This window comes from Panthera onca, chromosome E3, assembly GCF_046562875.1.
Source record: "Panthera onca isolate mPanOnc1 chromosome E3, mPanOnc1 haplotype 2, whole genome shotgun sequence".
NCBI classification, from domain to species: Eukaryota; Metazoa; Chordata; class Mammalia; order Carnivora; family Felidae; genus Panthera; species Panthera onca.
The window spans coordinates 20,287,595-20,300,504 of record NC_138354.1 but is presented as its reverse complement, the minus strand read 5'-3'; the positions used below and the strand labels follow the sequence as shown (position 1 = coordinate 20,300,504).

Genomic DNA, 12,910 nt, shown 5'->3' with positions numbered 1-12,910 from the left:
ACTTCTGTGGCCCGCCTCCTTGTATGCCTTTGCTTCCTTGCTCTGTTCCACCCCGCTGACCTCAGTGTTCCTGGAGCAGGCCACATTCCTTCCTGTCTCAGGACCTTTGCACCTCCAGTGTCTTCTGCCTAAAATATTTCCCCTACGGCTGAGTTGATGCCTTGACCTCTCATCAGTTTTCTGTGACGCTTAGTACAATTTGCATTTCATTTGCCCATCACTTCGTTTTGTCTGTCTCCCCCGTTAGAATACAGGCCACATGAGGATTGTCGCTTGTGAATATTTCTGCGGGGCACCCCCAGTTCAAAGCCAAGGGCTTGCTCAGTATTGGTGGCCAGAAGGCAGGGATGGGAGAATGGATGGCTGGGTGGGCAGGTGGATAGAAGGATGGATGAGTAGGTAGGTGGGTGAATGGGTGGGTGGAGAGAAGGTTAGGGAGGCAGACAGGCAGGCAGGTAGAAGGGAGGCAGGCCGGAGAGATCAAATATCCTTAGGTTAATGCACGTTCAGAAACAGTGCTGTGAATGATCTAGAACATAGGAGCCTGAAGTCTGCCACTCACTCATCCCAACTCTGCCACTCACCAGCTGTGTGACCTTGGACAAGTCATTTACCCTCTCCGAGTCTCATTTTCCTTCCCTGTAAAATAGGGACCATGACGATAAGTTTTAAGTGAGATGATACATCTTTAAAGTCCTTAAAAACCCTGGCACAGGGGTGCCCGCCTGGCTCAGTCAGTGAAGCGTGTGGCTCTTGATCTTGGGGTTGAGGGTTCAAGTCACACGCTAGGTGTAGAGATTACTTTAAAAAAAACAAAAAAAAAACCCCAACCTTATTTAAAAAAAAAAAACCCAAAACAACCTGGCACAGAGTAAACTCTCAGCAAATATTAGGTCCATGGCACTATTCCTTTTCTTGATCTTTCCACCACTCAGATTACTGATGCATGGCATCGTCAAACTCACCCTGAAGATCAGGAGAGAGAAAAAGAAAATCTGGCTTCCTCCTAACGTGGGTTCTCCAGAGAACACAAGATATTTCAGCAGTGAGGAAGAGAATTTCTATAGGGCAAACATCCTTCAGATCAACCACAGGGGAATTTGTACCAAGTTCCTCAAAAACAGCTAGAAAAAGAAAAAAAAAAAATAGAAGAAATAAATAGTAAGATGCTTTCTCTTTTTCTTTGGAGTGGTCATGTGGGTTAGCTGCAAATCGTTTCCCAAAAATGAGTCAGCTGGGGGGGCAGATGGCATGTGTTTCCAAGCCAACCTGTGTCATCAACACAGCACAAAGGAGCCCCCATGCACCCTGATAGCATCTGGTCCCGGTTCAGACTCGTCGTCACAGCCTGGTGCGGGCTTAGGAATCAGATACCCCCCAGGTCCAAACCCCAGCTATGACACTCCGTAGCTTGTGTGACATTTCACTTCTCTGAGCCTTGTTTGCTCCATCTCTAAAAGGGAAGCACTCTGCTCTGCCTGGCAGGGTCTGGGGCATAAAATGAGATCGTGGAGGGGCCTAAAAAATGCAAGAGAGTAATGGTAGGGGTTGTGGTAAGTTCTCTGGCTCTCCCTGTGAGGCTGCTGGGCAGGAGCCTGCTGGATTTTGTCTCTGATTTCTTAAACTTCTGCCAGAGAGAGACGTCCGACCCTTTCACGGGCCCCCGGCTCGTCCGCAAGATGAAAGAAAACTCTCTTGAGAATTGCTTTTCTCTATTTTTTGCCTGAGTTCTCATGTGTTACCCATGGCTGCCGTCTCCCCTCGGCTAGGCATCCCCGCTTGACATTCAGAGGCATTCAGAGAGGTGCTGTGACACGCCCGAGGGACTGTCTTCTGAAGGGCTTGGGGACAGGGGGCTGCTCCCTGCAACCCTGCAGTGGAAAGCTGGATTCAAAGGAAGCGAAGTCAGAGGGGTCTGGCTGGGGTGGGGGTGGGGGGTCCAAACGCAGCCCCCTCCTGGGCCAGGCAGGTGGTGTGCGTGAGTGAAGCATGGGACCTCGGGGCGGGGGGCGGGGGGTGGGGGGTCTCCGGCCCTGGGCCCTCAACTTTCTCTCTGAACTGAGAGTTGGGCTCTCAGGACCACCGGGGCCCCCTGGGTCCACTAACCTACCTCCACACCCCTCTGAGCCTCGGTCGCCACATCTGTGAGAAGCAGTGGCTCACGGGCCCTGCCTGCCTCATAGGTCATGACCGTGAGACCTCGGGGTTGGGGGGGGGGGTAACACCACCCATCCGCAAGAGGCAGACATCACCCTGGTGGCCCCAAATGTCTTCCTAGCAGGTGACCTTTGGTGAGCGAGGGCTCTGCCAGGGGCCCGGCCCCCTCCCACCTCTTTCTCACTCCCTCAGGGAGGGGCCAGCTGCTCTGTGGGCAGGGCCTGCGGGGAGAGCTGCTGCTCGCCACATCCTCCCCTGCCTCCCCACCCTGTGCACGCGGCAGGGCAGCAGCCGCGCTCTGACAGACCCATGGGGCTCTGCCAAGTGACCCATGGGCTCCGGGGCCGACTGTTTGCTCCTCCCTGAGTGTGACTGACAGCCACACGGCCGCCTGCCTGCCTGCCTGCCTGTCTCTCTTTGCGTCTGCCCGGCTGGCCACCTGCCTGTCTGCTCGACTTCCCTTCCCCTGTCTGTCCGTCTGCCTGTCTGACCAGCCCTGGTCTGCTGTGGGTCTCTCCCTGGTGCAGTCGATCTCTGTCCTCTGTCTGTATGTGACCTCCCTGGGATGTGAGCGACCACTGCCTGTGACCCCGGCTGGCTCTCTCTGTGTGGCCTGCCTGCCTAGGGCCCGGGGCCATCCGTCCCGGTGACAGGTCGTAGGCTTGTCTGGCTGGTGACTCAGGACAGGCTGTGGATCCCCACCCCCTACACCCGCCTGCTCCCTCTGACTCCCGTCCCGCACCCCCACCCCTGGAAGGCCACTGGATTCCCCCCCCGAGCACACAGAATGGATTCCTGAGGGAGAAGCTGGGACAGCAGGTAACTCAGCTCCAGCCACTGTTCTCTGCGGGGGGTCTGGCGCCTTCTCTGCCCGAGGTGGGAGGACACAGAGGGGTTTTGCCCCCTCCTCACAGCTGGGGACAGTGAGGCCGGCAGAGCTGGGGCTGGAGTCTCCTGTTCAGCCCAGCCCAGGACGCCCAAAGTGCCTTTTTGTGCGTCTGCGGGAGGCCTGGAGGTCTGGAGGCTGGGACACGGCTGAGATGACCCCATGAGCTCCAAAAGGCCGGGGCTGCGGGAGGAAAGCCGGTCCCAGGCCAAACGGGATGCCACAGTCACCGCGGTTCCCGGCAGCCGAGGAGGGCAGGGGTGGGCACGGGGGTGACGGCGTGATGTTGTGGCATTTCTAGGGGGCCCCCTCTGGGGAGGGGCATTGGTTTTGGGGGCAGATTCTGGGTTTCAGCGTCTTTGTGTCCTGTAACCCCTCCACACGGATTTCTGTGCCCATTTCACAGACAGAGAACAGGGGCTCCAGGGCCAGAGCGATTTTCCCAAGGAGACTCAACAGCGCGGAGCAGGGCGGGCAGGTGACTCGGAGGCTGGCCCCGTCCTCCACGCTGTCTCCTTCTCACCAAAGCACAGGGGATGGGCCGATGGTGAGAAGCCAAGGGCCCTCTGTGCATGGAAGAGAGGGAGGCCGGGAGGCGCGGGGAGGCTGAGTCTGGAGGCAGGGGTTGAAGTTTGACATGTGGACAGGAGAGGAAAGAAGGAGGAGGCAGACACCCTCCCGGCAGAGCAGCTGGGTGGGGAGAGGCCTCTGGTGGGAACCCTGGACTTCGAGAAGGAACGGCCAGCCTGCGCAGTGGGAGGAGCGGCCCCGGGGCCGGGGGCATTCAAAAGTCACAGGCTGCTCCCCTCAGGACATTTGTATTCCCCCGGGGGGGGGGGGAGCATGGGTTTAGAAGCACATGGCCGAGTGGGGAAAACCTGGCGGGTTCAAAAGCCGGCCATGCGACTCCCTAGCTGGGTGAACTTGAGCAAGTTTCTGTGCTTCTTCCAACCTCATGGAGCCTCAGTTTTCTCATCTCTAAAATGGGGATGAAGGCAGCTCCATCCCCGTGGGGCTAGTTGTGAAGATTGGGGGGCATAAAAATATGAAAGTTGCCGGTGGGAGATCCGCCCAGGAAGACAGCTTGTTCCACCAGGAAGGGGGGCCCGTGGCAGAGGAGGGCCAGGGTCCAAGAGCAGTGGAAGGTGCGGGGGGCACATTCGAGAACCCGCGATCGGCTTCCCTCAGCCCCCGTGGTTCTGGTCCTCCGAGCGCCGGGGCTCAGCCCGCTGCTGGCACTTGAGGGGCTCCCGTTATCCTTACAACATCAGGTGAGGCCGGGAGCCCATTCAGCCCATTTCACAGATGAGGAGATCGAGGACCCCAGCACCACGTGGCCGTGAGACGCAGAGCTGGGTTTGGGCCGCCGGTCCGCTTGACTGCAGGGCCACACTGCCAGACAGGATGGCATAAAAACAAGATTCATAGTCTTGAGAACCCTTCTGAGAAGGGGAGGGACAGGCCTGACGACCTGCTCCCCATGGTGGACTCGAGGGAGCCCTGGTCCTGCCCACCTCACACCTGGGAGGGTGTCTGGATCCTTACCACCCCGCAGTGGAGGAAACCAGGAGCCCGAGTGTTAGGAGAACAAAATCGAGGGCCCGGAGGCGTGGGGTGAACAAGACAAAGCCTGAGCCCTAGGCTCCCACCTGTCCAGTGAAGGGTGGGGGTGGGGGCTGGGGACCACAAAAGGCTTGAGGGCAGTGGGGGCGGGCAGGTGGAGGAGGCCCGTTCAAGAGGAGATGGAAAGAGGGAAGGCACCAGAAGCTTGGGGAGGCACCATTTCCCTCCCTGGTGCCTGATAAATAAATGAGTGAAGGGAAGAAGGCATCCTCCACGCAGGGAGGAGAGCCAGTGCCTTCAGAATCCCTTGCAGGCAGGAGTGATGGCTGGGAGGTCCCCCCTGCCGTCAGGTGGGGGGCTGTGGGACCCGTGGCCCGCTTGCCAACACACCTCCACGGGCGATCCCGAGCCTTGGAGGCGGCCAGGACTGGGTGGAGACCCAGCTCCGCCCCCTAGTTCTGGGGTGACCTTGAGTAAACCACTTCACCTCCCTTGAACCTCCGTTTCCCCGTCTCTAACATCCATTTCCGGTTTGTCGTGAGGTTTTATTCTATGCGTAGTTTTTGAGCACCCACTGGGGCGTCAGGCACTGTCCTAGGTCCTGGGGATTCAGTGGCGGAGACAGGGCCAGCGCCATGAGCAGTGGTTCACAAGAAATAGTAGCAATTACGCTTTACCTTAGGGATGGCTGGTAATAATTGCCTTGTTATTCGCTAGAACGCACGGCGTCCCTTCCGGCATACACTAAGCCCTCAATAAACGATAGCTCGCATGGTGATTTTACGCTCCCTTGCACAGCTGGGGAAACTGAGGCTCAGAGAGGGGTAGGGTTTTCAGGGTCACCCAGGGAGTCATTCGCAAGCAGAGGGAAGGAAACTGGGGAGAGAGGGGGGAACAGACACTTCGAGGAGAGGCCCCCTCCTCACCCCCTTCTCCCTTGCCCTCTAGGGCACCCCGAAATGCGGAGGCGGGGCTGGGGGTGGGAGCGGAGAGGAGCCCCACCCCCACCCCTGGCTCACAGGTGCCACCGCCCCCACTCCTTGCCTGGGCGCCTGGCCAAAGGGACTTTTGATGACAGCTCATATGCAGGATCTGAGTAAACTTGGAACTTCTGAAACAACCTGAGAATATTCCCCAGGGTGCAGGCAGGGGCCCTGCTGATGCCCCCCCGATGGCCAGGACACCTGCAGCAAGGGGCCTCGCCTGCTGGTCCCCACAGCCCCCAGGAAGGGTCCGGCCACCCGAAGTGTCCCCAGAGAGGTGGGGCAAATACCCCAGCCTGGCTCCCTGCTCAGGCCCCAGTCCTTCCTCGCTGTGTGACCATAGGCAAGGCACTGGGCCTCTCTGGGCCTCTATTTCCTCATCTGCAAGGGGGCTTGATGGTGTACGTTGGGACTAGGGCCTGCCAAGCTTCTCCTGTACGAATCCGTGACACTCAGCCTACTTTGGCCAGGGCAGACTGGCGGGGGGGGCGGGGGGGGGGCCTGCCAAGCAGGGGGCCAGACAGAAGGCAGGCTGCCAGCCCTGCCCCCACCCCTCACCCCGCAGCTGCAAACCTCTCTTCTTTCTCCTGGTCTGGCGGGAAGGCGGCTGGAGTGAACGGTTGCCCAGGCTGTGCAGTAGGCAGAGCTCGTTCAGGCTAAAAGAGGCTTCGTGAACCGGGATCCCGGCCTGGCTGGGAGACAGAGGAAGACTGACAGGTTGGGATGGGACCTTCCCCTCATGTTCGGCTCCTACTGCCTAAGCTATGACCCCAGGGTCCTGGGACATCTGTCGTCAGACACCCACAACCCGCCCCTTGCCACTGGCACACAAAAAAAAAATTGTGAAAAAACAACTGACGTTACCCACTCGCCTACAGTGTGCCTGCCCCACACCACCTCAGCCAGGCCAGGGCGCTGCCCCATTCTATGGATGAGGAAAACTGAGTCCCAGAGAAAGGAATGGATATGCCTCAGGGTCCCCCAGGGCCACCAGGCTGATTCTCCCCCAACCTGAGCGCTCTGCTTGGCTAAGAACTTTCTGTATGACCCCGGGCGCCCCGCCATCCCTCTCTGAAGGTTCCTTGTTACTAATCCGATGACAGCAGTCGTGACTGCTCAGACCCCGGGAGCTGAGGGTGTTGCTCAGGGTGGAGGGAAGTTCCTGGGGACCGTGATGAAGCTGATGGGGAAACAAATGTCTCGGGGGCTGCCTGCGGCCCCACGCCTGGCTCCTCGTGTAACTGGACACGGCAACTCTTACCCTCTTTCGTTCGTTTGCCAACTCCTCAGCTACTCGTCGAGCACCCACTGAGTTCCCGGCCCCGTTCTGCGCACTAAGGATACTTTCTTTGGTGAACAAAACAGATGATTTCCCAGCCTCCCGGGGTGGGGGTGGGGGTGGGGGTGGGGGTGGGGGCGGGGCTTATGCTCCGGGACAGAGACAGGTCATAAACACAAAAACAGAAGCGTTTACTGACCTGACCCTAATATTACAACCGTGAAGAAGGAAACAGAAGGATGTGGGGCCCAGAGCACTGCAGGGGAGATCCAGACCCGCCAGCGGCGATCACCTCCTTGAGGAGGCGACACTGAAGTTGAAACCGGAGGATGAGGAAGCAGAGAAGCACGAGGAAAAGTGTTCTGGACAGAGGCATGTGCCAAGGCCCTGGGGTGGAGGAGGAGAGTGGGAGCACTGGAGATTTTACCCTTATCGACTACGTAAAGATGTTCCAGGCACCAAATTTAAGAGAGTGGAGTCGAAAAGAATAGCAATTCATTTCGGAGTGCACGGTCTATGCAGGTTTTAGCTCCGAGGGTGGGCCTCAGAACCCGTTACCCTTTCACGTGGCCGCCCGTGTCACAAGTGTTTTGAGCCTCCGCTGCGTGTCGGGCACCGGTTCACCCCTGGCGTGGTTCAGCGGTAGCCAAGAGGCACACGGTCCTTGCCTGCCTGTTGCTGCGAACGTCCGTGAAAGCACCCCGAGCAGGGTGCCCTGGCGGAGGGAGGGACCCCAGAGGAAGGAGTGACTCATACTCTTTGGAGGGGTGGGAGACTGCCAGAGGAGGTGACAAGTGAATTGGATTTTGAAGACTGAGTAGGAGGCTGTCAGTCCGCCCCGGAGGGTAGAACGTTCCGGCGGCTGAAAGAACACGTGCAGAGGTGTGGAAGCCAGATGCATGGGGACTGTTGGTGAAGCTGTCGGGAGCCTGGGGTACCTGCAGCTCAGGATGGGTGCTGGGGGCCAGAGGGAACGAATGTTGGGGGGGCAGATCCCGAAATGTGTTGAATGCTGCGCTAAGAAATCCGGGGTCTTCTCTGAAGGGCAATGGGGAGCCACCGAATGACCCAGTTGCAACGGGGACGTGGTTGGGAGGGCCACAGCTGGGTGCCGGAGAGATCAGGGAGGAGGCTGGCAGGAGGGCAGGTGGGCAGAAGTCCTTGAAGCCCAGGGGTAAACTGGGAGCCCTTTCGCCTATGTTCCCTTTCGGGAAGTCCCTCAGTCTTGACACTTCCCCATCTGGCGACCCGTCGGCTTTTGTTTCTGGCATGGCTGGGGAGTCCCTTTTCACCCACCTCGTTTCTCCTCGGTCCCTCTGGGAAACGGGCCGCTTTGCTTTTACCACACTCCTCGCCTACCTTTCACTTTCCAGCCCCAATCCCCGCCCGAGCCCCCGCTGGAGATGACAGCTGACCTGTGACCCTCCACAATCCCGTTCCTGAAGCGTCAGTGAGGGAAAGACACGGGGTAACCAAAGCTCGGGTTCTTTCCAGTTTGGGGAGGTTGTGAATGCCGCTGCGGGGACCCTCCGGCCCACGTCTGCGCGTGTACACGTTTCTCTTCGATGCCCGGTCTAGAAGTGGGGTTCTGTTCAGCAGAAGCGTCCCAGGGTGGCCGTGCCGAATGGCACGCACCCCAGAAGACTGAGGGGAGGTTGAGAAGTTTGGGTTACCCTGCGTCCTTCGTAGACACGGCATGGTGTCTGCCTTTCTCATTTTAGCCTTTCCGGGTTGACGTGTAGTGGTGTTACAGAGATGTAAATTTGCATGATGAGTCATGATTTCAAGCAACTTTTACTATGCTTCTTGGCCATTTGGAAGGTCTTCTTTGGTGAAGTGTCTCTTTTAAGCTCTTTTCCTTTCTTGCCAAACGGAGTTTTGTGCTGTTTATCGTTGTGTTTAAATAATTTTTTTTTAATATGTATTCATTTATTTTGAGGGAGAGAGAGCAAGCCGGGGAGAGGCAGAGAGAGGGGGAAGAGAGAGTCCCTAGCAGGTTCTTGCACTGTCAGGGCAGAGACGGACGCGGGGCTCGATCTCACAAATCGTGAGATCGTGACCTGAGCCGAAATCAAGGATCGGACGCTTAACCAACTGACCCACCCAGGTGCCCTTGTTTATTGTTTTGTAGGAGTTCTTTACATACTCTTGATACAGATCTATATGTGTGTGTATACACACACACACACACACACACACACACACAAGCTATATATAGATCACAGATATATAAAAATGATATATAACATATTTTATAATTTATATATATTACATATTATATGTAACTATATAAAATCTGAATTATATATATAATTATATAAAAGAAACCTATATTGTATAGATACAGGTATAATCTCTTCCCATTTCCCTTTTCCATCCTCTTAATGAAATCTTTTGGTGGACAAAAATTCTTAATTTTAATGAGGTTCAATTTATCAGTCTTTTTCTTTATGGCTCGAGCTTTCTATGTGCTGTTTAGGAAGCGTCATCGACCCTAAGGTCATGAAAATATTATCCTCTGCCTCCTTGTGGAAGTTTTATTGTTTCACCTCTGACAATAGGTCTACAAAATTTCTGGATTTGTTTTTGTGTATGATATAAAGTGGAAGGTCAAGGTGCATTTTTTCCTCATATGAATATCCAATTGATCTACTGTCTTTTTTTGTTTGTTTGTTTTAATCATGCTTTCCCCATGACTTTTCGGTAGTGCCTTTCTTGAAAACCAAATGACTATAAACACCAGTCTATTTCTGGACTCTATTCCTTTCCATTGGCAAGGTTTTTTTTTCCTTTGCAACAATACCACATTATTTTTGATTCTCTAAACTCTTCTCAGGTCTTTGCATTTCTGTATAAATTTGAGCACTGGCTTGTCAATTTCCACCAAAGGAAATCTTGCTGGGGATTTTCTTGAAACTTGAGATTTCATTTGAAACTTTAGTCCAACGAGGGGAGAATGGACATCTTTAAACTGTTTCATTTCTAATTCATGAACATGTATCTCCCTTCATTTACTGATATCTTTAAAAATGTATGTAACTGATATCTCGTAGGCGTCTGTGTAGAGGTCCTGTACGTCTTTCACTGGGGTTCATTAGAGTATTTGATTTCTTATGCTGATGCAAACGGTATCATTTTAATCATGCTTGCTCTTGGTATATAGAAATACACCAGATCTTCTTCGCACTTTCTTAACTTTGTTAACACGCTTTTTCAAACTGGAGCTTCAGATATAGAAAGAAATAGCTACCAAACCCAGTCCCCAGCTGGGGACTTCTTACCTTTGTCTTGTAGCTTTGTTTTGTTTCTTACCTTGTAAGGTTTGCAGGGGGGTTTGCAGACCCCCCCCCCCCCATCTGCTCAGGTCATAAGTGCAAGACAGAGCATCCCAGCTGTGGACTTCATAAACTAGTAACATTTTTGTATCCTCTTAACAAGTTTTGCAGGGACCATACAGATCAGGACAGTATTGTTAAGCGTATGTGTGTTGTTGTATGACCGATCTCTGAAACTTTTTCACCTCGTACAACTGAAACTTCATACCCATTGAACCACTCCCCGTTACCCACCACCCCCACCCCCCCCATTCCCCTGAAAAACCACCATTCTGCTTTCTGTTTCTACAAGTCTGATGACTTCAGATCTGTCGTATAAGTAAAATCATGCAGTGTTCGTCTTTTAGTGGTTGGCTTATTTCATTTAGCGTAATGTCCTCAACATTCGTCAACGTTGCAGCCTTCTTTCTTTTTTAAGGCTGAATGATATTCCATCGTATGTGGGTAGCACATTTTCTTTATTCATTCATCAGTTGGTAAACTTAGGTGCCTTTCAGGTCTTGGCTGTTGTGACTAATGCTGCAGGGAACATTGGCGTGCAAGTACCTTTGAGACTGTTTTCAATTCTTCTGGATACCTACCCAGAAGTGGGGTGCTGGATTGATCACACGGTAGTTCTCTTTTCGATTTTTTGAGGAGCCCCCACACTGTCTTCGGTCACGCCCGCACCATTGACTAATCCCACAAAGAGGGCATAAGGGTTATGGTTTTTCCACATTCTCACCAACATTGTATCCAACTTAATAGGTGTGCAGTAATAACTCATTGTGGTTTTGATTTGCATTTCCCTGATGATGAGTGATATTGAGCATCTTTTCATACACCTGTTGGCCATTTTTTTTCAATCTTCTTTGGAGAAATATCTATGCAAGACCTTTAGTCATTTTGCAGTCAGGCCATTTGTTCTGTTTTGTTTTGTTTTGCTACTGAATGGTAGGAGTTCATAATTCTGAATGTATTCAGTATATGGTTTGCAAAATATTTGGTATCATTCTCTAAGTTGTCCTTTCACCTTATTGATTATTTCCTGTGCTACGCAGAGGCTTTTAACGTGGTCCTGTTTGTCTACGTTTGCTTTGTTGTCTGCGTCTTTCTCGTCAGTGTCATAGCCAAGAAATCATTGCCAAGCCCAATGTTCTGAAGTTTTCCCTTATGTTTTCTTCTAGAAGTTTTATAGTTTCAAGGCTTACATATAGGTCTTTAATCCATTTTAAGTTAATTTCTGTGTATGAGGGAAGAGTCCATGCTTCATATTCAGGTTTCCCAGCACCATTTGTTGAAGAGTCCTTCTTCACTGAAGGAGTTCTTCAAAGAAAGAGTCCTTTCTTCATTGGCCATGTATGCAAAGGTTTATTTCCGGGTTCTCTATTTTGCTCCATTGATCTGTATGCCTGCTTTTATGCCAATACCTACTTTGTCTGTCTATGCAGCAGTATGTGCCTGTCTGCCTTTATGTCTATACCTACAGCGATTACCGTAGCTTGGTAATACGTTTTGAAATCAGGAAGTGTGAGGTCTGTAGCTTTGTTCTTCATTGTCAAAGATTGCTTTGATTATTTAGAGTCCTTCGAGATTCCATGTGAATTTTAGGATGGTTTTTTACCTATTTCTGCAAAACATGCCATTGGGATCTTGACAGAAACTGCCTTGAATCTGTAGATTGCTGTGGACATTTTTAGTATTAAGTCTTCCAATCCATGAACATGGGATGTCTTTCCATTTATTTGTGCTTTCTTTTCATTTCTTTTAGCAATGTTTTGTGGTTTTTAGAGTACAAGTCTTTCACCTTCTTGGTTAAATTTCTTCCCAAATATTTTATTGTTTTTGATGCTATTATAAATATTATTTTAATTTCCTTTTGAATTGTTCATTGTTAACATATAGAAATGCAACTGATTTTTGAGTGTTGATTTTATATCATTTGTTAATGAATTTGTGAATTTGTGAATTTGTTAATTAATGAATTTGTTAATGAATTTGTTAATTAGTGTGTGTGTGTGTGTGTGTGTGTGTGTGTGTGTGTGTGTGTGTAATCTTTAGAGTTTTCTCTATATAAGGTCATGTCAGCTATGAACAGAGATCATTTTACTTCTTCCTTCCAATTTGACTGCCTTTTTTTTTTTCCCCTAATTGCTTTGACTAGGACTTATGGTTCTATATTAAATAGAAGTGGTGAGAGTGGGCATTCTTGCTTTGTTCCTGACCTTAGAGGAAAATCTATCAGTTTTCTACCACTGGGTAAGAGGTTAGCTGTGGCCTTTCATATATGACCTTTTTTGGGTTGAGATAATTTCCTTCTGTTTCTGGTTTGTTAAATGTCTCTATCATGAAAAGATGTTGAATTTTGTCAAATGCCTTTTCTGCATCAGTTGAAATGATCATGTGATTTGCCTTTTGCTCTATTAATGTGGTGTATTTTTGTATACTGAATCATCTTTGCATCCCAGGGACAAATTCCACTTGATTGTGGCATATAACCATTTTAATATGTTCTTGGATTCCATTTATTAGTATGTTATCAAGGAGTTTTGCATCAGTATTCATCAGGAATATTGGTTTGGAGTTTTCTTTGTCTGGCTTTGATATCGGTATAATGCTGCCCTCATGAAATGAGTTTGGAATTGTTCTCTTATCTTCAATTTTTCCAGAGTTTGAGAAGGGTTGGCATTAATTCTTCTTAAAATGTTTGGTACAATTTACCAGTGAG

The 12,910-nt window shown here is 51.5% G+C and overlaps 1 protein-coding gene across 5 annotated transcripts in view; it reads left to right on the top strand.

The window, feature by feature from the left end:
* The first annotated feature begins 2,376 nt into the window (after nt 1–2,376).
* The window catches only part of IL21R (interleukin 21 receptor), a 33,645-nt gene continuing 23,111 nt past the window's right edge, over nt 2,377–12,910 (top strand). Inside the window, exons 1-3 of one of the 5 annotated variants that reach the window (XM_078440454.2) lie at nt 2,377–2,976; nt 7,913–8,015; nt 8,242–8,336. Coding sequence is in view for 1 of the 5 variants with exons in the window: in XM_078440450.2 (XP_078296576.1) it covers nt 3,580–3,590 (11 nt within the window). In the remaining 4 variants the exon portion in view is untranslated. Of the gene's footprint in view, nt 2,977–3,449; nt 3,591–7,912; nt 8,043–8,241; nt 8,337–12,910 lie in introns of all 5 variants that reach the window. The other 4 variants (XM_078440453.2, XM_078440455.2, XM_078440450.2 and 1 more) reach the window with 4 other exon arrangements.